General features: G+C 45.1%; 1 protein-coding gene across 3 annotated transcripts in view; it reads left to right on the top strand.

The window, feature by feature from the left end:
* Positions 1-1,889: 1,889 nt before the first annotated feature.
* nhsa (Nance-Horan syndrome a (congenital cataracts and dental anomalies)) overlaps positions 1,890-25,899 on the top strand; it is a 72,199-nt gene continuing 48,189 nt past the window's right edge. For all 3 annotated transcript variants that reach the window (XM_085773473.1, XM_085773471.1, XM_085773472.1), the window contains exon 1: positions 1,890-2,354. In XM_085773473.1, coding sequence (XP_085629599.1) covers positions 2,075-2,354 — 280 coding nt within the window. In that variant the 5' untranslated portion in view covers positions 1,890-2,074. The remainder of the gene's footprint in view (positions 2,355-25,899) is intronic.

Raw genomic sequence — 25,899 nt, 5'->3', positions numbered from 1 at the left:
TCTAGCTGGAGACAGTGATATTTAGTGCTCTCACACCCAATTTGGCCTCCGAATGCATCAATATTGATTTATGTCAGAAAGACTACACTGTAGTGACCAACTGAATACAGGAAGAACTCAAAGTGAGTTCATGAAACCAACTCTGATGGCTGCAAAGACATGAAGAGAACTTTTTCAGTGTTCAGTGTAAATAAACTGTACCCATATCTCACCAGAGGCTAAAACATAAAGCTGTCTCCTCTCACAACAAAGATTATCAGCTTTTGTCCCGTTCAAGTTAGGCCTTTTGTGGCAGCACCATTACTCAAAGATGACGACATATGCCGTTTCTCTCATCTCTTCTTTGTCCCAAGCCGGGCTTTGCAAAGGTTGCACTTCTGCTGTGGACATTAGTTAGGCCACAGGAAGGGCATTTAGGCCGTCACCTCTACTGATTCTGGCCCTGTCAGCTGCTGGGATTTAACTAAACACTCATTCAGCAAATGTGAATGAAGCTCGACCCAGGCCGTCAGGCCTGCATAAAGGAGTCAATACAAAAATGAATCTATTCAGACAATATGACGACTTAAGACAGTAGCTCATAGTAAATAGTTTCACCACAGATTGTAAATGCATAAAAGCAAACATCACATTTATTTAGTGGGTTTTCAAGCAAGCAATAAAGAGATGCTTTCGCAATAAACTCTATGAGTTGCCCCCTCTGCACTCCACTTACAGTGCACAAATAATTCAATCAAATCTCAGTTGAATAACAGAAGCAGCGTGATGCTTGAGCAGGATACGTTACATTAGCTGTGTGACATTTCCTTAGATATCAGCACTGATCAGGAGCTGATATGGCTGCAAATAATCACTGGTGTCGTCATGATTAATGTGATGGTACATCCTCAATTAATAGATTAACCACAGTCAGAAATCAGCGATTAATGTCCATCACAGATACCCTGCTTTGTTTGACAGGACTTTTAAAAAGTCCTGTCAAACAATTTTAATTTGACAAACGGAACCAGATCTGCAGCCAGAAAAGAAGCCAAAGTCAAAGTCAACTTTATTTTCAATTCCCGGGGGCACGACCCTCCATCATGTGACATACAATAATTACAATGTTTAAGAGAAAAGACATCAAGTCCAACATAAAAGTATAAAATAGCAAATTTGTGAACAATTTATATTATGTGTTATACAGTTATTTACAGTATGTTCATAATAAATAATAAAGTGGCTAGTGTCCAGAAAGAAGCTATACTGAGTTTTGTCTTTTTCTTGAAATGAGTCAGTTATCAAAAATGATTATAGGCAAACTGAGTCAATGGTTCTTAAACTTTTACACATCAAAGACCCCAACAGTAACATGAATTAGACCACCCCAATGATTTTGCTTTTAGATGTTCTGCTACACAAATTCTAGTAAACCCATGCCCATCAACAAATAGTCACATATTTTAGCAATGTGTTACTTGATAGTTAAGGAACTCTGCCTCCAGACTCAACTTTGAGAACCACACAGTTAGTTGTATTTAAAAACAAGGGCTCAGTTTATGAAAATGCACCAGATACACAGTTCTACTGTATACAAGAACCAAGCATGGTGTTTTGTGATCAGGGCACTGGACAGAAAGAACAAACGCCAAACAAATCATGTTAACAATAAATCAAGTGTTTCCGGTTCCTGCCATGTAAAACTAGATTTGAACAGGACGCAGTGATCAATCATATAATCTGAGATATGTGTGTTGGCACGGTTGTATTGACTTTTCCTAGTGACTGTGAAGCCAACAGGCAGAGCAGAGTCCGGATCCAGGACAGCCTGAGACTCCAGTCCAGGTCTTACCCCCGCCTTTTTTAAAAAACCACCTCGACTTTGGAGCAGTGAAAAACAGTGTAGCGTCAGGCCAGCAGATGACCCGGCGCAGCAGCGGCAAGCACAACAGTCCTCTCTAACAAATGAAAGGATGGGGGGCATCAGCAGCAGCTGAACCCAAAGAAACTGGATCAGGGGGTCGTGGGGGAAAGAACTGCTCTCTGCTCACCCTCGGGTGACTTTCGTTGGATTTAATCCCCGGTCCACACCAACATGCCATTTGCCAAACGGGTTGTTGAACCCCAGTTACTGTGCAGGTATCAAATCCCAAACGAGGAGGGTCTGCTTTTCGAGGATCTGGTCTCCATCAGTAATGTGGCTCTGTCTCGGACCTTGCGCCAGCTGTCGGACCTGGCTAAACATGCCTGCTCCATATTCCAGGAGCTGGAGAACGAGCTCGCCTCCACCAGCCTGCGGGTCAGGGGGCTGCAGGGCAAGATCGGCCAACTTCAGCAGACCTGCTCCGAGCTGGACCCCAAACAGGAGGCAGTGCGTGAGTACCTGACTCTTTCTCTTTCTCTCTTTCTCTCTCTTTGAGGCGCTCCTTCACGAGGGAGCTGCTCTAGGCGCACGGGCTGCGCGCGGGTTGGGAGAAAACGGCACTTTTCACTTTCCACCGCTGACTGATGGAAAGTCTGAATGTATACCATGACGCACATATGAATAAAGTCACAACAAAACTACTTAAAAGTAACACAAAGTCAGAGTTGAGCGATACAATTATAGGTTTATTGAACTTATTTGGCACTTCTTCTTAGTGGACATGTCCTGGGAACACGCTGCTGTCGCTGTGTCCTCTCTTCCCACGCTGAGGGGCGTGTTACAGGCTCCGGAGTTGAAGCAGGAGGACACAGTTATTACACTGCTGTTCCTCCACAGACAGACTCGCTTTCTCTATCAGTTTTTGGCTTTAACGGGAAATATGACCGATGACGCACATCGGTCATGATGGGAATCAGTCGACTTAGTCACTGTTCCTCCATCCTACTCCCTAAAAGTGTCGATTCATTTATATTTATGGTCATGTTTTTTAATCTCCCACTGTGTCACAGAGACCACAGAGACTTTGTTAAACTGTTGTTGGGTGTTGTGTTTCATGATGCTCTGCTCCTCACACTTGTGTCCTGCTGCTGCAATGTGTTGAACTTTGCCTGGTCACCAGTAAGAATTCATTACCCTGATAACACAGCATGTGGCCACAGCTCTTTAATCTGTGTAAACCCCCACACCCCACTACACCCCATGACTGGAGGGTGATGTGATATTGATTTATATGTGTTTATGTATAAACCCACTTTTCAGGAAGCACTTAGGAAACCCGTGTACCCTTGTGCCTCAACCCCCCTCCCTCTTGCTCCAAAAAAAAAAAAGCTTGGACATCCACCAGTGGGTTTACCTTGTTAGGTTGAGCAAGTCCTTGCTTGCTCCCCAGACCTGGCTTCCTGTGGTCTGTCTGTGAATGGTTACTTTGCCTAAAGGTGTTTATCTGCAGCCTGACACAACCAAAACACAGACCTGACCCCTCTTAAACCTGATTTAAACCTTGACATGTCTCTAGAGATCTGTTTCTGTGGGCTGGCCTGCAGGGAGCAGCTTGTTGAGTGAATCCATGATATGATGCACATTCTGCCTGTTTTCAGTCACCCTGACCACCAGTTCCCTCTTGTCGGTTTGTTGATCGACGAGCTCATTGTGTCAACCGGTCCTGTTGTGTGAATTTTAGATGCTACGTGTGGAACAGGGGATGTTGCGTGCCAGGTTAGCTGATAACCCCCTTTTGCCAGGAAAAAAAACCCTAATTACTCTTAATTGTGCCTTTCATGTTAATGGTGTCAGGGGCAGACTTAAACAACACAGCCCTCCCTCATCTGAATGACAATTAGTGTAAATGGAGCATTTGAGGGCACAGAGAGTTTGGGAGGCGGGGGTGGGTTTTTTTTATGACGTGACTGTGACTTGTCCACGGGATGACTGCTTCTACTCACCCTATCCCAGCACAGCCACCTAGCTGTTTGTTGTTTTCTGTCGGTGCATCAGTCTACCTGCATCTCTGGCTGCTGTCGCTGTGCTCCAGCTTCCTCTGTGGGGATGTTTGTATGCAGGTGTGTTATTAAACTCTGACATATTCAGGTCAAATGACACTTTTTTTTTTTTGCTGAGAGTGCGGAGTGTTCCTCCCTGGTTTCGGTCCATCTCACATCCAGCCTTTTATTCTCTATCTACAACACCAGCTACACAAGAGCTGCACTTAGTGCTCGAGCACGTCTATATATAGACACCGGAGTGATGCTCCTGCTGTTGGAGATTGATTGATGCGGCTATTTATACAGCGGAATCCACACAATAGAAGAGTTTCCTTTAAACTAACAGTACACACCTGAAAACGCCTTAGTAATAATGAAAAATAAAACACTCTCTCTCCCTTTATCTCTTTTATCCTCAGCCACACACACACACACACACACACACACACAAACACAACCAGGCGCCTGGCATGTATCCCTCGGCCCTGTGTTTGGACAGCTCTCCTGTGACACCCCATCAATGTCTGTGTTGGACGACCATCAGAGCCGCTCAGCCAGACTGGGCTCCGTGGTGCAGTCCCATGTTAGAGCACTCAGCTGGGTTTCAGGTTACACTGGCTCAGGGCTCAGGAGGGGGGGGGGGTGTAATACTTGTGTCGGCAAGTGGCCCTCTGGCTTTTCTGGGTCCAAGAGCACATGGCTGGCAAGTTTACCACATTCCTCGTACAGACCGCACCAGTGACTGCCTCACAACACCAACAACGGTCGGAGCCGCGGTCTCTCACTCCGTCTCCGCTCATCACGGACGGAAGACTAGAATCACAGCTCTCACAGCAGTAGTTCTGCAAACTGTGTGCACACTCTTACTGGTCTTGTGACTCTAAAGCGTTGAGTAATGATAGGATGTGTTATCTGCTGTAGTATTACATCATAAACCTCCAGCACAGCTGTCAGTCATTGACTAAATAACACAGAAGAACACAGCAAAAGGAAAGTTTTTATTCTGCAACAAATCATAATCAGGATGATCATGTGTCTGTTTGAATTTAAATTAATGTGCCACCAAGAAGGCTGTTTGTAACTGAGCCCACACGGGACAAATCTCATCTTTGAGATACGCAGCATGTACTCATGTTGCTGCTAGAGGAAATAACGTTTGTGTAGATTCACATCTCCCAACATTAAGGCCTGAAACTCTATATGTGCAGTCAGTTTAAAGAGGAACTATACAAGATTTTTATCTTAAGTATTTTACATATCTACCTTAATTAAACAGCTTTGGAGTAATTGTGATGGTTAAATAAATGACTTGTAACTTGTTCCAGGGAGAATGGAGGCTCTCTGTCTTCCACCTAGAGTCTCTTGGCTGAAAACCAACCTTGTAAGATCAGTGCCGCCGACACTGCGACACAAACGAGCCTTGTAACCTGTAATCTCTTCTTTATGGCAGATAAGACTACACAAATATACAAGTCATAACATCATATATAATATATAACGTTATCCACCACTCATTGGATTGCTTTCTAGCCGGCTTTGTTGAAAACAAATGCACATGGCCAAGAGGAGGGTTAGCAAAACAGAGGAAAAGCCACCAGACTTGCAGACTTGTAATCCGTTAATGATAATGTGCTGGAAATGTAGCTACATGTTACATAACCTTTAAGGGAAGACAAAGAGCCTGCAGCAGTTACAAGTACTCCAGTGCTAAAAGGTGCTCCGGGCTCCACTGTGCCGCTTCTCTGCCAGCTCCAGCAGGCCTTGCAGTAACGCTCCGTCTCTTGATGTCAGTCCTCCTTCCTCAGCGCAGTGATGTCGGTGCAGCACTCGCTGACCTGGAATGAAAGTTTCTGTGGACAGTAGTAGTGGCACGTCATCTCTGACTGCTGCTATAAACTCCAGTGGAGCAGCTCAGGCCAGGAAACCACATTAGCCCGTTCACAGTCGGCCGGCCCTCCCTGCATTCAGCTGACCCGGTCCTACCATTACTAGGACTTTACTAAGTGAGGCTACGTCAGCCAGTCAATGCACACTACAGCCAAAGTCAATAACGGTTAATGTAGGGATTCATGGGAGATGCTGCTGGAGTATTTTATCAGCAGCGAGTCCATATCCATGCAAGTCAGGTTAAATCTAGCATGACCCTCTCCCTATAGAGATTTTGAATCATTCACACAAAGAAAAAGCAACACATCAGTGCATCTTTATTCACATTATCATGATCCTCCACTGTGAGCATATTTTGGCAGGCCCAGACAACCTGCTGTTGATATGGAACCCCTTCTAATTACAGAGCAGATTTCAAAGACCTGCTCATTCATTCCTGCACCAGCCCTCCCCCTCCTGCCCTCTCCCCCTCTCTTCCCAGACAGGCACTAGACAGCCTTGATTCAGCAGCTTGTTGTTTTCATTCAGCTCTCATATATAGCCTGTGTCATCTGTTCCACCCCTGGCCTTGTATTCCGCTCTGACTTTGCATTTTACTCAGTATCCAGGATACGAAGCTATGAAACTGACTTGTTGTAATTTAATAATATGCTATAAACAGGTGATTGCCAGAGTGATTTGACACTGAAACGAGAAGTGTGGTCTTTGCACCAAGTTGAAGTGGTTTCCTCCATTAACCATGTGTTCGTCTCAGCACCTCGGACCCCGGTGGAAGGCCCGGGCCGGGGATTTAAGTGGTTATACTTGCTGAACCGTTCTGTCAAGTCAAGCATTCCACGCAGCCTCTGACCGGGAAACCACAGTGCTCGCCTGCACTTCTGGGACCTTGCACCCCACACACGTGCACCTCAAATTGGCCCCGGACAGCCGGTGTGATTAGGGGGAGACGGGGGCGAAGCTGGAGCCCCTGTTTGTTTATAAAAGGAGACGTTTTGTTAAAATGAAGGTTACGTTTTTTTCATTGCAGTGCTTGAGGGAAATGTGTGAGTGATTACACTTTACATTCCTGCGGTGGGACCCTCCATGAGCAAGCAAGTGCTCCTGAGCTCCTGGGGTCCACACACACACACACACTTGAGGAAAATCCCCTCTGCTGGCCGTGTGTATATTTTCGCGTCTATACACCAACATTTGTGTGTGGAGTGTGAATGTATGTGTGTTATTTTAACGTCAGGTTCCTCCGGAGGAAGTTAAGCTCTGGTTTGTTGTCGGTGACGGGTGATTGTGCTTTGCGCTGCAGAACCGGGGGGGCCTTGATAAGCTATCTCCCGCCCCCGAGGTGTGTATGTGTCCCTTATACATAAATACTCACCCCTATAATAACATTCCCCAGCAGTCATTACTCTTTATGGAGTCCTGAGTGTGGGGCAGAGGCACCAGGGGGACAATTCAAGCCTGTCCTGAAGAATAGGTGGGGGGGCAAAGTCATCTACCCCCTGACCTCAAAAGCTTGCTGACCTCCCAACCCCCCGGCCCCCATACAAAACACAAAAGAACAAACACAGCCACCTCCATCTTGCTTATCACCCGGTCTCTAAAGGCTTGAACTGCCAATTAGAGTGGATTTAAGGTTTGACATGATACTGAATAGCCACAGGTCAGCGGACCGGCAAGACCCCGGTCCAGGACCAGGCCAGATTAACCTGTCAGAGTCAACTCAGTAACTTCAGTGAACTTTTTCATCCTGGCTGTCACTCATGGCTGGAGGAGAACTGAGCCGTGGAGATGTTTGTGTCCTCCACTTCCTCCGGTTTCCGCGAGCTGCTGCAAATGATGTTTTTATGTTTCAAGCCCTGAACACTTGAACTACAGGTCATGAAGAGTGAGTCACGTATAATCCCCCTAGTGTTGTTGTACTCCTCCTCTGTACCAACCAGTTTGAGTTACTAAAGATCAGAGTGACCTCACCTCAGGAAACTATGTAACATCTGCTCTACTTCCATCTGATCACACACGGAGCTGTTATTCTCAACGACAAGATTTCCTCCGAAGATAAAATAAATACACGTCTGGCTGACTGGCTTCGCGTTAAACTCACTTCACTGCAGCACCAGTTTAGTTTACAACACCTCACCACATTCTTTTCCATGGCAACCTGGAGAAATATTGACAGCTCACTCACACCGCCGGCTGTAAAAGCTGATGGTCAGCTGGCCCTTTGTCTTTGCCCTTTGCCACTAGCCAGAAGCATTTCAGGCCACCTGCGAGGGTTTCCTCCCAGTGATATGATCTCCACTGTCCCCTCCTCCGCAAGCCAACTGTACTCAAAGAAATCTGAAGACCCATCTCTGAATCTTTACAGGAGGAGAAGATTAAAAAAAGTCAAGGCAAACTCTCAGGAACTCTTCTTTTCTTTACTCCTCACGAATAGTTGGTTCACTGTCTGTAGGGTGAGATTAGAGGGAAATGAGAGATAAAGGTGGCTATAGAAAAAGAGACTTATGTTTAGCAAATCCTCCCAAGGACTTTTCTCTGCCGCGAATTCCAGTTTAGAAGAAGAAATCTGGTCATAAAAATGTCTCTCGTGGGAAGTTGAGACAAAGTTGAAGTCTGAAACAACTGGATGATGGAGAAAATGTGCAACTGATGTGGTGTTCTAACAGGAAGGAAATGTGTGCACTTGTAGTCTCTGCCATGCAGGTGTTTAGACTGGGATTTGGGTGGAATGTGAACTCCCCTCACCTCTCCTCCATATATGAGCGGATCAGCCAGGTCGAGGCTGAGGAGTTGAAAGAGTCTTTTCAACAATCATCCCACCATCACATGAATAAAGCAGAGGAAGAAGAATATGAGGGTGGGGATCAACGGTGTGCTCATCAGGTCAGGATGAGACAATGTGATCGGCTTTGATTTCTCTTCATACTGGTGTTGAGTTCATTCAGGCTGGGTCTGATCATTCACTAAAGCACTGAGCCTGAGGCTAATTTGTTTATCTTTTTTGTAGACTTTACAAAACCAAAAACATAAAAGCGTGAGTGCAATGAATGGATTAAACTGTGTCTTTATCTGCTGTAACCTAAACTGCAGCAGTTAATACGTATGACCAATCAGCTGCTACAAAAGACTCAGAGCCCCCTCTCTTCCTCTCTTCTGATTGGTTCACGGACCTGTTGGTACTAGAACTCTAGAGAGACACATGAGAGAGGATGTAAAACTACACATTTAAAACATTAGTGTTTCATATCAACACGATAGAAGAGTAAAATGTTAACACAACTCAAACACATAAAGTATAAAATCAAATTAATAATAATTATAATGCAATGTAAAAAAAAAAATGGATGCATTGCAATGGGTGCATATATGATGTCAAATATAATGAATATGTATTACACAGTAGCTTGTTATTACACCAACCACAAGTTATATGCAAAGGATATACTATTGCACAGGAGAGTATTGTCACACAGTCAGTTATTGTTACAGTTCAGTTCTGTGATGGTACAGGAATTAAAACTTGTCTGTAGTGTGGAAGTTCACATCCTAATAGACATGAAGTGTCTGTTCTAAAAATAGTATGTCTTTGAGTGGAGGTAACTGTGTATTGATAATTTGTTGTGCTATTTCCATGACTGCAGTTTATTTAGTTAGCTGCAGCTAGCGTACCACAACTCTCTGTTTCCTGAGATTGATTGTTACTTCCTTCATTATGGAGGTGTTGACTGACAGGTTGTTGATGCACCATTCTGATTGTACTGTCATCTGCAATCGTAATGATGACATTTGTGCTGTGCAGTCATGGGTGTAAAGAGAAAGTAGGAGAGGACCCAGCACGCAGCCCTGTGGAGTCCCGGTGCTAAGTGTCGCAGCTGGGGAGTAATGAGTACCCAGCATGCAACAAATCTCCACAGAAAGAACAGACGTCTTCACCCTGGGAGAATTTTTATATTTTATAGTTTCTGTCTTGTTCATAGTAAATGAAACGACTGATTTAATAAGCACTACTCTCCTCACATGACTTCAGACTGCTGTCCTGGTCTTATCTGCTTCCTGCCGTGTTGGTTCTGTCCTGTGGACTCTCACTTGTCACACTTATTTACACTTTAAGTACAAGTGGTGAGCGGCGCCCTGTAACAGGCTGGTGGAGTGTTTGTTGAAGAGCGTCACTGACCTGGATACGGAGGTTTTGGGCGCTCTGCTTCTTGTCACAGTTCAACACCTTGCCACAAAATGAAACACATCACCCTCTTTTTCTCTCACTTTTATCTTCCACTTGTTCTGGGTTAAGGGAAATGCTAAATCTGGCCTTGTGAATTAAGACTGAGCAGATGGGGCAACGTCTGGTCATTCAGTTTTTTTATAGTGAAGATTTCATGCCAGATGTGCATCATTTTAATGCTCCAGATAACACTGGTTGTGCCGCTGAAAAATGACCCGAGGCCTCCACACAGGTCAGCGTGAAAGGATGATTCTCCTCCACCCGGCTCAGTGTCCACACGCTACTTCACCCTCCTGCTCTGGCTTTTGTTCCTCCCTCTTTTATACCCTCCTCCTATGGGATATTTCCTCTCCTCTCTTCTTTTATTCTTGCCAGTAATTTCTGTGCCTGCCCGCTCCCTCAGGCGCTTGCTAGACTTTGTTCTTCTCTTCTGACTGCAAGCTTTCTCTGGGCTTCTGGGTCTCATCTCTGTATCCCAGTTTCTCATTTTGGGATGCAGCCAGTCCTGCTCCCAGCAGGCCCAGTGGGGAGAGACCATCCTGCTTTAGCAGCAAAAAAAAAAAAGAAAAAAAGTGCTTTGCCATAAAAATGGATGACCTGCTCTCCATTCTGCTCTGCTTTTCAGAGAGCAGCTTTTTGAATTTAAGATTCACTGACCACTAATCATCCTGGAGTTGATGCTTTGTACTGAAGGCTTGATATTCGATGCAGTTTGTGTATGAATCACAAATGAGCACTCAATTTGTTAGGCAGACTCAAAGCTGATGTGTGGTTTTGCTGACACAGTCAAATCATTAACTGAATGTTCCTGAAAGACTAACAGGGCTCATTTGATTTCTGACTAAATCCTCTCAGCCTTGTTGTGACTGTCGTTGCTGATCCCGTGACATATTAAACGTCCACAGTCTGTTGTGCTCAGCTCCGACTGTTAGAGATTTAATCATGAGACAACATGGGATCCTCTCTCTTCAATCCATACCACATGTTTTCAAGAAATGGATTCTCACCCCGGCGAAGGATCCAGTTTCCAGTCCAAAGTCTGCTCTCTGAGCACTCACTGGGGAGCTGGGGCTTGAAGGGAACTTCCACTGACATTTGAAACATGTACAGAATGAGACCTTTTATTGTTGCTTTTCCACAATGAATGTGCAGAAATGGCAAAAAATCCATCCGAATACACCTGTCTAGATTATAACACGCTCTGTCGTCATGTCTGGAGCTGTCTCCGTTTGACATCTGTGTAATTCTACCTTAGCAAATGTCAGCCAATGGTGAGAGACAAAGAAACAGAGAAGTTCATCAATGGTCTACAGCCTCATTGTGTGATCAGTGGGTCCGTGTTCCCACAACTCTGAACTTGTTGGAAGGGAGAAACATAAAAAAAAGTAAGTGAAAAGATATTTGGGACAGACCCAGTCCTCTCCCCTCCATCATGGCTGCTGTAGGGCTCTTGTGATGATTTGCCCAGGCTGCCTTGGCAGACACTCTCCATCAGGCAGCAGGCCACTGCAGAGCAACTCAGTGCAAACTGAGTTTAGCCTTCATTTTTACTCATACCAGGTTGAATAAATCAAATCTGATTCCTCTTTTGGTTTAACATTCTCGCTAACATGTAAAGAAGATGACAGGTATGTTTTAGGAATGCTTTGGAGGACAATGTGATGACGCTGACAGGACTGCACAGGACACAGTTCACTTAAATCTGCAGTGCGGGATTGGAAAAATTGCTTGGAAAACCCTTTTCTCCAGAATAGATCTAAATATTTGTGACAGTAAAAACCTGGATTAAAAGCAGGCAGAAGTAAACAGGAGTCAGTGTTTCAATAGGTGACAGGTGATGGTGATGCTATAAGTGATTAACAACTGGAATAGCTTTAGTTTCCTATGAGATATGACCTGTAGTGTTTCTATGTCCCGTGGATTTATTAGGACCTGATGGGGATTTGGTTCAAACAAGAATGATATTTTCACTTTCTAAAGTTGTGGTTTTGACTTGTTTTCATCGTCGTTCCTCAGAGGAACAGTTCCTGGAAATAGCTTTTAATGACGAGTCACTTGTGGGAAATGCGAGGGTTTGTTGACCGCTGTTGCTTCAGAGTAGTAATGGATGGTCAGCCTGCTGGCAGCCCGCTCACATCAGTTTATCTGAAGTGGTAACTCTTGAGTGTTGCACCAAGGAAAGTACCTGAAGGTGCTGCCGTTGGCCGACAGCCCAGAGTCCGTAGTGCTGTGGAAGGTGTATTTCACTGGAAGCAGAGACTCTTTCCTGCTAAACTGTAACCAGACGTCAGCGCCTGTTGGTGTGTTTCAGTGTAAGCGCGTGTGTGTGAGAGAGAGTTTTTCCTTTCCTGTGTGATAAACTGAAATATTTAGTAAAATACATTCTCCTTCCAACTCGCTAACATTATTGCTTTGGCATAAAACGCACAAATAACTCAGTACAGTGTACGGTTTGTGTTTTTACAAGACCGATTGATGTCATAATGGAGGCAGGCTGTGCTTCAGAGTGGAACCTGCCTGCTCCACCCAGCGTGATGCGGAGGAACTCGGTGATTAAAGTTGGACTGCTGTTGTCAGCGCTGCTTGTTTTGCTGCTTCACGGAGAATTTGAGGCGAATGGACAAATGACTCCAGTCATGATGTTTATCAGTCTGTCTGTGGGAAACTACTGCTGCACCGTAGAGATGATCACATTTCCTCTCAGCTGCATGGATAGATACCCATAGATACATTTACTGTGCAGTTTGGTCCATAGTGACTTATTAAAGGACGTCACTACAGCATCAGTGCAGGAGGAGACCCTGGAGTAAGCATGAGGACAACATAGTATTTAATAAGTGAATGAGATCAGTGAAAGATGAACAGAGAAGACTGAGGAGGTGCTCAGTGGTCGAGTGGTTAAAGGGATAGTTCAACATTTTTGGCCCATTGCCATAATCCCTATAGTTTTAGCAGTAGGTTTGTTACCTTTAATTGTCGGTGCAAGCTATTTTTAGAGCGGCGGAGCAGAGCCGCAAGCTGCTCAGTGCTATGCTACAGAGGCTAATGGGATTTCTTGGTTTCCCTCGTCAAACTCATCAAATACACAATTAAACAACTCCAAAACACTCCGGTGGACAAGTTGTGACCTGCACATTCACCACGCTAGGAGATAATAATGGAACGTTACAAGATGGAGTTGTTTTAGAGGTAAATTCATGCAAAACCGCTGATCTGCGTTCCCGTCAGGGGCAGTTTTTCAGCAAGCAGTCTCTGCATTTGCCTCAAAAACAATTCCGTCTTGTAACGTGCCGTTATTATCTCATAGTGTGGTGAATGTGCAGGTCACAACTTGTCCACCAGAGCGTTTTGGAGTTGTTGGATTGTGTATTTGATGAGTTTGATGAGGGAAACCAAGAAATCCCATTAGCTTCCGTGGCGTAGCTCTGAGCAGCTCGCGGCTCTGCTCCGCTGTTCTAAAAATAGCTTGCACAGACAATTAAAGGTAACAAACCTACTTCTAAGACTATAGGGATTATGGCAATGGGCCAATTTGCGAAAATGTTGAACTATCCCTTTAAGAGCACATTCCATGTTGGCCATACAATGCCTAATGCAGTGATCACCAGACTGATTCCTGACTGTGCCTGTCTTTCTCCACTATACTATTAATTAAAGGCAAAAATATCAAAAAAGGGTGTCAGAGGTGTTGGGAAAGGAGGTGAATTTTTAACAGATTTGTGAAGACAGAGACTCTCCTCTGATAGAGCTCACTTAGCTTGTTCCACCACTGATCTGATCATCTGTGACTGTGAGTGGCCTTTTCATGGCCCATACTGATCACTTGTTGCTGTGTGTAAAAAGTGCATAAAAGCTCCACACAACAAACGGCATGTTTGGGATTTGATGGGACTACACTGCAAAGTAGTAGAGTAGTTTGAAGGTGATTGGTGACTAAACCCAATCAATCACCTGTATCGGATGATAATCTGTTGATAATGATCAGTGACATTGTCATGTGTGCAGGGGTGGTGATGACAGACCACAGTCTGAGTCAGGTGAGACCTGGTTTGTCTGTTGCTGTAGCTGGACATGGTCACAGAATTGAGGCTGTTACCTACCTCGGCTTTGAAATAGTCAAATAACCTACATCCATCTGTTTGAGAACTTTTCCCTGCTATTCACACTCTGCAGTCAGGGATTCATTCATATTGAATATATACTCCATACATGATCAGATGCATCTTTGGCTGGTCCACGTGCACCCTCAGCACGGTCGTACCTGTGTGTGAACACGTCTGCTTCTGATTTGAAAAGCATGAATAGGAGCGGCAAGATCAAAAGCCCGACCTACCCCCAGAGAGCCAGTAAACCAGATAGGAGTGGAGGTGTGTCATATGATCCCTCTAGAAACACACACACACAAACACACACCAGAGCAGCATGTCTACCTTAGATACAGACATAAAAGCACTTGTGCAAATGAAATGGAAAGCAGCGTTTGAACGAGCGGCCCAGCGAAACAGGTGGTGTTGCGGAGAAGTAGTCTACCCTCTACCCGTCTCTTTGTGCAGCGAGCTGTGTGCCAGCTGGCCGGCTGCTGACAACGTGTGTGTGACTCATTACCTCTCCATTGAGGGGCACAAAGCCGGAGCGCACTCAGCCGTCGCAGCTCTCCCAAGCCTCTCGTCTTCTTCACCTTAACGCGAGGCCAAGGTCACGGCCCCGCCGCCACGCTGTGGGACGACGCCACAACGGACCAATCGGAGACGGAGCTCTCCGTCACGTGACCCGTTTGTAGGGATTTGAATGAGGCTGTCAAGTAGGAAGTCTCTCTATTCACTTAGTGTCTGGACAGTTACCTTGGCAGCACTTTGTCTAAAGGAAGAAATGTCACAGTTGAACTCATTTGGCAGGACACAGGGGTGGCTATTGATTCAAATTCTTTCACAACATGACTCCTTGAAGTGTGTCTCTGTTTTACTGCCCGACTGCTTGTTCACTCTGGAATGAAAACGCCACGGTGGCACCAGCTTATGACAGAAACGCCTCGTTTATCACCTTGATGATGTCTGTTCTGCCCCTGCCATAAAGGCAATATGGGTGTTTGTGTGTGTAACCAATGAACCTCCTTGTTAGTTTGAACAGGATAGAGTCAGATGTGGGAGGAGGAGGGGGGTTGAGTCGGTGTGTTCAGAGGTGCGGTGCTAGAGGGAGGTGGATCACGGACAACTTCATTCTGGCCGATGAGAATAACACAGTGTAATCAAAAGCACATGCTGCATGTTTGAGGAGGTCCAGGAGCAGATAAGGGTGTGAAAAATGGCTGCAGTGTTATTCCAGGCTTAGAATCATAATCAGTAGACACCTCCATACCGTGGCGGCTTATGATGACTTAACAAAAGCTGCAAGAATTCCAAAGTTTTTCTGCGTGTGTTTCATTTTCGAGACGCCGCTCATATCAGGTTAACGCTGCGTTTCCACGTGGGAACCTGTGAGACTGTGCCAGAGCCATCTGTGACTCTGCAGATGGCCCTGCTTGTTAAAGTGGGCCACGGTAGGACCCTGTCGTCTACCCAGGATGGGACAATGGAGATTACGGGTGTCTGATCTCTTGGTTTACACACAGTCTGAGGACTGCAGGACACGGGGAGGGGGCGCGCTGCCCTGATCTTTGAATTGCAGCACTGTTATTTCATCCATGTGAAGGCCTGTCACTGATGTAAGCAGATATGTATTTACAGGTTGTCTGTACCTCTGGGTCAAGTTGTATTTGCCTTTTATTAGACAGGACAGGAAGGCAGGGAGAGACATGCAGTAGAGAGAGTCTCTTTGGGACAGTGCTCTTACCACCTGACCACTCCCAGCGACACTTGTGTTTTGTTTCTTTTTGTGTTGGACTCTGGACTTGAAGAGGGTTGTATTTTAATGATTATCAGATGCTCTGGAAAGTTAAAGGTACATTGTGTAGGAATTACTCCCATCTAGCGTTGCGGTTGTATATCACAAGCAACTCAGTCGTATTTTTCATGCTGCATTCACGTGAAATTGGGCAGACGGCAGACGGACGACAGCCGCTGCACGTAACGGCATAAACAAGCCTCTATGTAAACAAGTGGCCCGTCAGCACGAGGCAAAACAATACACGTGACAATATGTTGTCATGGCGATGTCGTATTGTTTTACCGGCTTTCTCTCGACTTCTGTGACTAAAATGACATCTGGTTTGTTACCGACCAAATAATCAATTTTCGTAAATAGATAACAGGAGAAGTTACACAATGTCCAAATGTTTCAGTTCTTTCACTTTTTTTTTATTTTGTTCATTTCCCTGCTCCGTACTGTATTCAGCACACATTCCCACACCCTATTTGGTCTTCCTTGTTTCTTGATTGTTGTTGATGTTGGTGCTCTGCCAAAGAATGATCTGTGTGCTCAACCTGCTCGGCTGCCAGACTGAAACGTAGTACAGATGGGAGAATCAGCAGAAGATACATGCTGCATTCGCAAAAGGAAGGGAACAATGACCTTATTTATAAGGATGAAGTCAGTGGCTGTCTGTAGTGGCATGTTCACACAACCTCAGTCATGTTCGTCAGGTTTGACAATACACATGTGCATCCTGAGAGCAGATTTGTGACGGTGTATTTTTGTTGTTACAAGTTTATTTCTCAGCTTCCTGCTCTTACCGTGGGTCCACGGGTCGCAGCAGCACTGATCCAGGTCTTTATTAATGCTGTGCGGTTAGTCATGGTTTAAAGTAACAGGCTGACTCAGACTCACTCGGCTGCTTTATTTAGTTCGAGCAGCTGATTTGTGAGGCGTCTTCAGGGTGGGAACGGACAAATTCTCAGTGTCAGTGAGCTGAGTCTCCCTTCAGATGATGGCAGAGTGTGTGTTTTGTCGTTTCCCTCGCGTTCTTGAGCTGTTGCGCAACCATCACTTGACTGGTTCTTCTTCCCACAGCTGATGTTTTGATGACCTCTGCTACAACAATACTTCAGAAATCGGAGAAGTTGGGAATGATCCAAGGCCGAGGTATCCAGGCGTGATTTATCTTCCCCTCCTCATCCGTGAAACACCTTGTAATTTATGACTTGACGAGAGGGAGGGGGGAAGAGACTCAAGAATGTCTCGGAGGAGACTTTTCAGTCCAACTGAAAGAGGCTGTTGCATAATTAAACAGTTTCAGTGTGATCCGTCACTCCAGCTCAGCACAAGTTATTATTATAAGATTATACTGTAATATTGTCAGGACCTGAGTCACTGCGTCATGTTTTTGTCTTCATAAGAGCAGCACATCCGGTTTGACTGTAAAATATGGTGGGATATAATTTTTTCAAGATGTAGCGAGGTAGCCTCTATGCTTGACTGAAGCTTTTAATGCCTTCTGATCATATCATATTGCACCGCATGCAAAGCCAAATCAGATTTCATGCAGAACAGTTGTAATAATGAAAGTCGGCTCTGATATGATTCAGACCCTATGAGCCATTTACATGGGAGTTGATTCGGGGTTCAGTCCGTCATTCATCTCCACTCAGCCCATCTCAGTGCCTCTATTATGCTATAGACTTAAGGCTCCACAGTTCTCATCAAACAACAATGCATTTCTAATAGCAACACACAGGGAAACATGCCTGCCTGCTGATGTCATGTGCAGCCAGTCATGCCATAAGTAAGAACTGCGCCGGGCTTCATCTCTGAAAGACTCCGGGGCAGCTGCTTCCTCGTTCTCCATCTGTGAGATGTATATGTTCAAAACAGGCCCTTTGTTGCACGGCGGCGATGGCACTGACCCAGGGTCAGGGGTTTGAGTCCCACTGTGGCTTCCCCATTGTGAAAATATTCACATTGGTGGTATTTCGAATGCATCTTTAACTCGGACCAGGTGTCATCCACAGAGGCTTCACTTCACTTGACGACTGAGGCCACGACGTCAGGGGAAAAATGAGGCTGCAAGTGAAGATGTGCAAAGAAAAAGGAGGGAAATGGCATCAACAAAGCCATCTGTCTGTTCAGAACGTGGGCAGAGGGAGCGTTAGGCACGTAATCTGTGTTTTTATATTGCCTCATCCACTTTAACAAGACTTTGTGCTGAAGGGAAAAGCTGAGTATTGTCAATCATGCGATGGCTCATACACATCACATCACACCAGCCCCTCAGTAATTGGTGCAGCCTGTAAAGCAGATTATGGTTATTTGCTTTGTAAAAAAAACAAAAAAAACTTTGGCTCCTGCAGAAACTTTGTGTCTGGGAAAAAACAAAACCAGTTGAGCATGTTGAAGACGTTTGATCCTGTTGGTCTCTGGTTTTTACAGTAGAAACAACACTGAGGTCACAACTAACAACTGCATAATGAAAAATAATACAATTAAGGGGACAATGAGGAGTTTTGGAAAGCAAAGTGTTTTCACACTACATTTCATGAGCCTCCGTGTGCACGGTGAAATTCTTGAACCGGCACAAGACGGACGAAAGCGACGTACGATCAGATACCGTCGTAGTTCCGACCATAAACGGTGATTCGGCGGCATTATTCCCATGACCCGCCCGGCAGCGTCCGTGAAACTGAAACCAGGAAATGTTGGGCGAGTCAACCACTAAATAATAATATCAAAATCAACAACAACAAAAAAGACAAAACTATATATTTATCAAAAATGGGCCCATTAAGAAGTGTGGGTAATGTAGATTCATCCACATTAATATGAGACTCTTTTATAACCAAAAGCAAACTCCTCGTTGTCCCTTTAAATTAGTTATTTGCTGGTATGAGATTATGAAGTCCTTGAAAACACAGTATGTATCCCATAGCAACTTTTTCAGCTTGCACAAGCACAGGTCACTGTGAGCTGACCACAGGTGTCCAAGCTTGGTGTGACTGTTACCATGGCAGCAGCAAACATGAGCGCTTGTATTTTTGTGGATCCATTGATTAAATCCCAGGTCACACACAGTCACCCCAGTTTATATTTAAAGAGGTTTTGAAGATGAATACTAGTGATGTGGCTTATGTTCTATATCCCAGTCTGGAGAATCAGCTCCATGCAGTCAGGGTGTTTCCATTTGCTGATGCATGTTGATGTCCAAACTGAACAGGACATATTAATGTCGCACTAGCTGTTGCATCCGAGTGGATTTAATTTGCATGTGGTGACAGTGCCGGTCGCTGGTTGTTGTAATCATGTTGCTTATGTTGACAAGGAGCGATGTCCGTGGGCGGAGAGCTGATCGCTGACACAAAGGACCTTTTCATCAGGCCTTCACACGCAAAGTTTATGATATAGTGTCAGACTGGAGGTCGTCCCATCAGAGGAATTTCACATAGAACCTGTTAAAATGTGTGTATGTATGTGTGTGTGTACGGTTTAGAGCTGCTGGAGAACAAATGAGTCACTGGAATGAATTTGAATTCCCCTGATCCCCTGGATTATGATGTTTAATTTAATCTGTCTTTTATGAGGCTGTGGGGTTCATCCAAATAAGTAGCTTGAGACCTGTTTATTTGTTGGGTTTGTGTCGCCCGCTTCATATTTTTTTTCCCCTCTCCCTAATCTCTGCTTGTTTTTGTTGTCATATGTTGCCGTACCACATGGCCCGCGTTGGTCACGGCCATCAGGGCAAGTCTGGAGAGCTGAATGGAGATGAGGACCGGGCCTTTCCCTGAAGCCCTCAGGGGTGACGGAGGAGGACGCATTCCTCCGAGGACACAGATGTGACCTGTCCATCTGGACTCTCACTCTCTGCGAGGTCATAAAGCCGACGGTGTACCAGGGAGTGGGGGGGGGGGGCTGGAGGTGCGATCCGGCCATGTTTTTTCGTCAGATATCACACCACAAATAAACTGTTTTCACACCAAAGAGGGCCGGAACCACAATCCACTGAGACCTCATTTCCCTCCATAAATAAACTGCAGAGGGCCTCGGAGGGACCCATCTAGACCACGGTTACTCATTGTTCTTAAATGCGCATGAACACACACTCATCCAGGTCCAGGGTTAGGTAACGGCCCGATGTCAAGAGTCATAGCAGGTAAACCTGTGACCTGAGCCCGGTCCCGACACGCTGCAGATCACACTGAGGGAGAAGAGGTGGTGGAGCGTGCTTCCTGTTAAAGCTTCCCACTTATGGAACTAGATCTGGAATGAAAATGAGTGACTACATGTGGCTTGAAGCATCAAATGCGTCCACTGGTGAAGAAGAGGAGAGCAGCAGAGTGTTAGCTGGAGGCTGAAACCTTAGGCCGTATCTATCCAGCTTCTTTAGCTTGATAACCAGCTTGATTTAGCTTTACTCCTAAGAACACCGCTGAGAGTTGACGGAAAGAAATCTTGGCTGAAAGCTGCACTTAAAAGTTAGTTATCAAGCGTCTTACTCACACTTTTAGCAAAGTGTAGGACTAGATCTTCAGTGTCACTACCAGTGACCACATCAGTACGGCTGCATCTTCACATGGCCACCTCAGTTGCGGCCGTTGTGGCATTTCCCCATATTGCCCTATGGCCAGTCTGTCACTGGTCTCAGATCTGTGTTACGACAGCACTATGTGCCGTAAACAGAATTTTAGATGATATCATTTCAAAATTTATAGGAATGACTGAATGGAATTCCTCATCTAAGAATAGTTAAAGGGCCAATGGGAGAGTGTATTCAACCGTATTTTGACAAAAATCTACAAAATATAGCTATACATTGGGAATGAATCAAAAATAAATGTTCCTAATCTTTCCAATTAATTTATTCAGCGTTACATCGTTGCTGAGATGACGTCCCGTATTAAATCCTCGATGAAGATGCTACCTGCTCTGTCCAAACGATATCGTTTGATTAACTGCTCGTCGTCAAACGTCCTTCCACTCCCTGAAGGTTTGCACACGTCTCTTTCTCCTCAGTGCTGTCTCCTACTGGTAACTCCCAACCACTGAGGACACCTCTGGAGGGAGGAGTGATTCTTAGACTTGAGAAAGTTGATAAAAAGATTTTATTCTTAAGTTTGAGAGGAGGACTAAATTCCAAAAATTCCCAACACTTAAGAGTAAAATGTCACTCTAAGACGCTTGATAAATACGGCCCCTGTTCAACATCCACCCATCCTGTTGCTCCTCCCAGTCTTGGTAGATTTCATGATGTATGTAGAATAGATAGTTGTCATGTCATGATTTACATGTATGACAACCAGGGCTGGAGCTCTCCTGTTCACCATCCAGCAGTTGCATAACATCCCTACACTGCAGAATGGTTTCATCATGCAACATGCTGCTTAGAAATAACAAAGAAACACACACACATGGTTTATGTACCTGACCTCAGACAGATCTTTTTAATCTGCTGCCCCTAATCTGCCGGTTAAAGAGGTGATCCTGTGTGAGATGACACACTTCTGTCCTTGTGAAGTTCTCTGTCACTGCCGCTGACCCTCACTGGGTCACAGACAAAGCGTGCGAGGGGGCAACCATTTTTCTTCTCATTAGTATTCGCCCAAAGCTCCGCCCACGCAGGCGCCGGTGACATCTGGTGTGTTGTGGTGGGCCAGTGTCTCTGACCCAAGCCGCCTTTTAATCACGTGTGTTTTTATTCAAATGACTTGGGCCTGTTTCAGTCTGCTGCCACGCATCTATTTATTTATTCTATCAGAGTCAGTGTGAGCCAATCAGACGTCAATGTGTCAGTAATCAGGCTGTTTTAAAGGATTCGACTTATTCGCTTTGTTACAGAGAGTTAGATCTGTACAGTTGATGTATAGTTGTGTCTTCATACCAATATGATATACTGTTATATGTATACTGTCTATTTTATCTTGGGACAGAGCCAGTATCATCTGCCTTTGTGCTAAGTTAAGCTAAGACAGCTTGACAGTAGGGCTGCAACTAATGATTATTTTCATTATCGATTATCTGTCCATTATTTAAATGATTAATCGATCAGTTGTTTGGTCAATTAAATGTTGAAAAATGACAATCAGTGTTTCCCAAACCACCAAATGACGTCCTCAAATGTCTTGTTTTGTCCACAAACCAAAGTGATATTCAGTTTATTGTCATAAAGGAACAAAGAAACCAGAAATATTCACATTTAAGAAGCTGAAATCAGAGACTTTTTTTCTTTAAAAAAACTACTCAAACTGAATATTTGATTATCAAAATCATTGACATTGACATCAATTTAATAATTGATTACTGTTCAATTAATCGAGTAATTGTTGCAGCTCTACTTGACAGTGATGTCATCCCTCCCTATAGAGATGACACATCCCAAAATATTGCGCTATTCCTTTAATTTTTAAGGAGATTATTCCTCCAGTCACATGGCTGCTAACCCGACTTACAGTAGGAGTAACTTTAATTCTTAATAACCTGGATGGCATCAGCAGTGATTTTTTAATACCACAGCGTTTTACTTGATATCCCACAATCCTCTTGTTGGTGATCAGAGTGTGTGGGGGGGGGTTCTGCTCCGGACCCACAGACTCGCTCGCTCGCTGCCGTTGGATTTCCACTGAGGCCTGCCAGGGTGGGATCAGCAGCACCGCCGCTCGCTGTGATGTCACTCTGCCTCAGCTCCAAAGTTGATGTGATTACCATCTTAGAAATCACTGTCAGGCCGAGCAGACCAAATTACCATGGCTGCTTCTACGGCTTGTTCCTCCCTCTCTCTGCCCTCCTCGTCTCTGTCTCTGCAGTGTTCCTGTTGAGCCAGGTTACCCTGCTGTGATATCATGCCCAGTGGAGCCAGACTAATCACAGTCACTTCCCAGGATCATTCCCACACAGTGTGAGCCATTCATTCTCTAGACGTGGGACTGTCTCTGCTGCTCAGTCAGACAAAAAGAAGCGTAAGAAGAAATTGTTCTCCTGACTGAATGTCAAAGTTTGGCTCGAGTGTTTCTCTCTCTCTCTCTCTCTTTGCGGCCTACCTTCCCTGTCTCTGTGTTTCCTGTCACCGGAGGCCTGGCCCGGCCTTCTGAAGTGACTCTACCAATTAAAATCCTTTATCTAATTGTGCCTCCTCTTCAAAGGGAGCTTGTTCTGCACACACAGAACCACAGGAACTACACAAGTGGCCTGTGCACAAGGTTTTGGTGGCTCTAAAAGCATTGTTGGCTTTCCTCTCCGCTCGCATTCCTGCAGCTCTCTTGACCACACAAGAAGGAGAACTCAGAATAGTCTAGAAGCCGGAGGAGTTTGCCAGTTATCAAATATTTACTGTTTGCACAGTTATTCTGGTGTTTGCTCGCTGGCGGAGCGCGAAGATCCGAGGCATCAGGGAGAAGATTAATGAACAGCTGACAAAAAAAATCTTCTTTCTCGATCGAAAGCCAAGGAATTTAGAGTTTAATTTATAGGGAGTGATCAGTGAAGCCAGAAATATTGAACGCAACCCAGCCAGTACTCTCACTAGATAAAAGCTCATTTAATGGGAGGGGCCGGTGGTCACGCATAACTGAGTGGCGGCCGCTGAGTCTGGGGTCTTTCACATGTGGAGAAAGCACATCTTTTAAACCCCCGCCTCCCCCTCGTCCCCACCCCCGCCCACACACACACACACACACACACACACACACACTTCTCTCTCTGCTACTTCTGAAAGAAGCCTAATCCCTGAGTTTGGTCGATCCCTCTTCGCCTCACAGTCCTGTTGCAGCCACTTCTCTAAACCCAGGCTGCAGTTATAGATTGAATGGAAAACTTTAAGTCACATGACCCAATTCCCCCGGTTTAGAAAAATGCTTTAGATTTAACCATATCCAGCGATTCTCTCAGTCAGTCTTTTATCATGTTTTATGTTCATTTTGTGTTCCGTTATTATCTCATAGCGTGGTGAATGTGCAGGTCACAACTTGTCCACGAGAGCGTTTTGGAGTTGTTGGATTGTGTATTTGATGAGTTTGATGAGGGAAACCAAGAAATCCCATTAGCCTCCATAGCGTAGCTCTGAGTAGCTCGCGGCTCTGCTCCGCTGTTCTAAAAATAGCTTGCACCGACAATTACAGGTAACGAACCTACTGCTATGACTATAGGGATTATGGCAATGGGCCAATTTGTCAAAATGTTGAACTATCCCTTTAAAGCTGGAACGTTTGTCATTTTTTTCTTCTTACTTTTTTGATCATCAGCTCATCAGCTAATCAACCAATCATTTCAGCTCTCCACTCAGCGTCTTGTATTTGAAACCATCAGTGTTAGATCTGTATGTTTCTCTGAGTTTGCATCGCTGCCCGTCATCCACGATCACAGTTTCAGAGTGGAGGCATCAATATGTTTCCCATCAGTATAACTTACATATGATCGTCTTTGTGACAAATACATTTCAGGGAGTCTGATGTGCGCTGAAGGGCGTGGAGCAGGCGGCACAGAAACTAGGACAGAAGCGTAATGTGATACACAGAGATGATTTTCAACCTCCGATTTCTTACAGAGGATAAACACTCAATAGAATCTGAGCAGACGTTAGCAATCACGTCGAGCTGGAAGGTCAGTCCAAATTACAGCTGTCCCTTAAAAAACACCCAAGTTTGAAAATGAAGGTGGGTGTAATTGTACCCAGATTGCACGAGCTGCTACTTTACAGAACCTGCCTTTAGTTCAGTCTGTAAGGTTGCTCTCTGTCAGACAAGTTGCAGGAGATTTCATGAGGGAGTTTTGGGGAGGGGGAGGAAGGAAACTCTGGTCAGGACTCAATATCAGAACTGGAGCAGGGGGGCAAATCCTCTGAGGTGTGTGTTGCCAAGCTAAAGCTGCCTGCTTGTATTTGTATTGGCTCTGTGTGTGTGTGTGTGTGTGTGTGTGTGTGTGTGTGTGTGTGTGTGTGTGTGTGTGTGTGTGTGCTGAGGGAGGCAGATCATGAGTTTGTAACTGAAACACGGAGCTAATGTTGGTTGGTCTGTGTAATAGCTCTTCAGTTAGTAGAGGAGAATGTGTTTCAGAGTTGACGTGGTGATGGAGCTCAGTGTGTCACGGTGGATTCAGCGGTGAAAGTGCTGGTGTGACGGGGGCTGTTTACTTAACAAATTATGTTCCACAGAGGGGAGGGGCAGTGAAAGGAGAAGACAATGAAATTATCTTGCTTGGTTGGCTTCGGTATTGAGGTCGGCCCTGTTTTGAGCGAACCCCCCTCATGCTCACACACTCTGCTCCCCCACAGAAGACTGGACACACACAGTAACAATGCAGAGCAACGCCATTGGCTGACAGACCACGCACTTCTGGCCAATGGCGGCGCGCTGGGGATGATAGTGTATTTGTACCCCGGAGAGGCAGATGATTACCTATTCAAAGTGTGTTTTATTTGAACTTGAGCAAAGCAGGAGTCATGTGACCGCGGCTGAAAAGCAGCACGTGTGGAGCCGTAATCTAATCTGGGTTTAGCTGCTTTTCAAAGTATAATGAATGTGGTCTTTTTAAAATAACAAACCTCACTCTTAGTGAAATGGGCTTTTCTTCTTGTGTGTGTGTGTGTGTGTGTGTGTGTGTGCAGGCCAGGGAGTCTTAGATCATTCCAATCAGCTGATAATTACCTGTCAGCTTGTTATTGATAACCTGCTGACATTTAACACTGAGATCAAAAGGAAAAGAAAAAAAAGCCGAGAGCTGTTGAAGTTGTTTAAACTCCGCTGCACATCCTGGGTGATGTCATGTGAGTTTTTACTTTGGGCTTTTGGTTACATAACGCGAGCGTGTCGGGCAGGGCAGGGCCCGCGATGACTTCACATGCAGCCTCTCGCAGCAGAGTGAGTCCACTTCTGAGGTATTTTCTGGGAAGTTGTGCATGTTTTTGAAACGTGAGAGACCGCTGCAGAAAATAACCCCCTACTTAATGAACATGAGGCTAATCCGTTTCTTTAGCAACCTCACCGAGCTGGAGAATTCAACGTAATCCTCCACGAGGTGGACTCGACAGCAGAGTTGGACTCTTGCTCAAGGGTTTT

The sequence above is a fragment of the Trachurus japonicus genome, chromosome 4 (assembly GCF_045865225.1).
Source record: "Trachurus japonicus isolate A0001 chromosome 4, Traja_1.0".
Lineage (NCBI taxonomy): Eukaryota > Metazoa > Chordata > Actinopteri > Carangiformes > Carangidae > Trachurus > Trachurus japonicus.
Note: the sequence above shows the minus strand (reverse complement) of the source record. Positions and strands in the feature narration are given on the sequence as shown.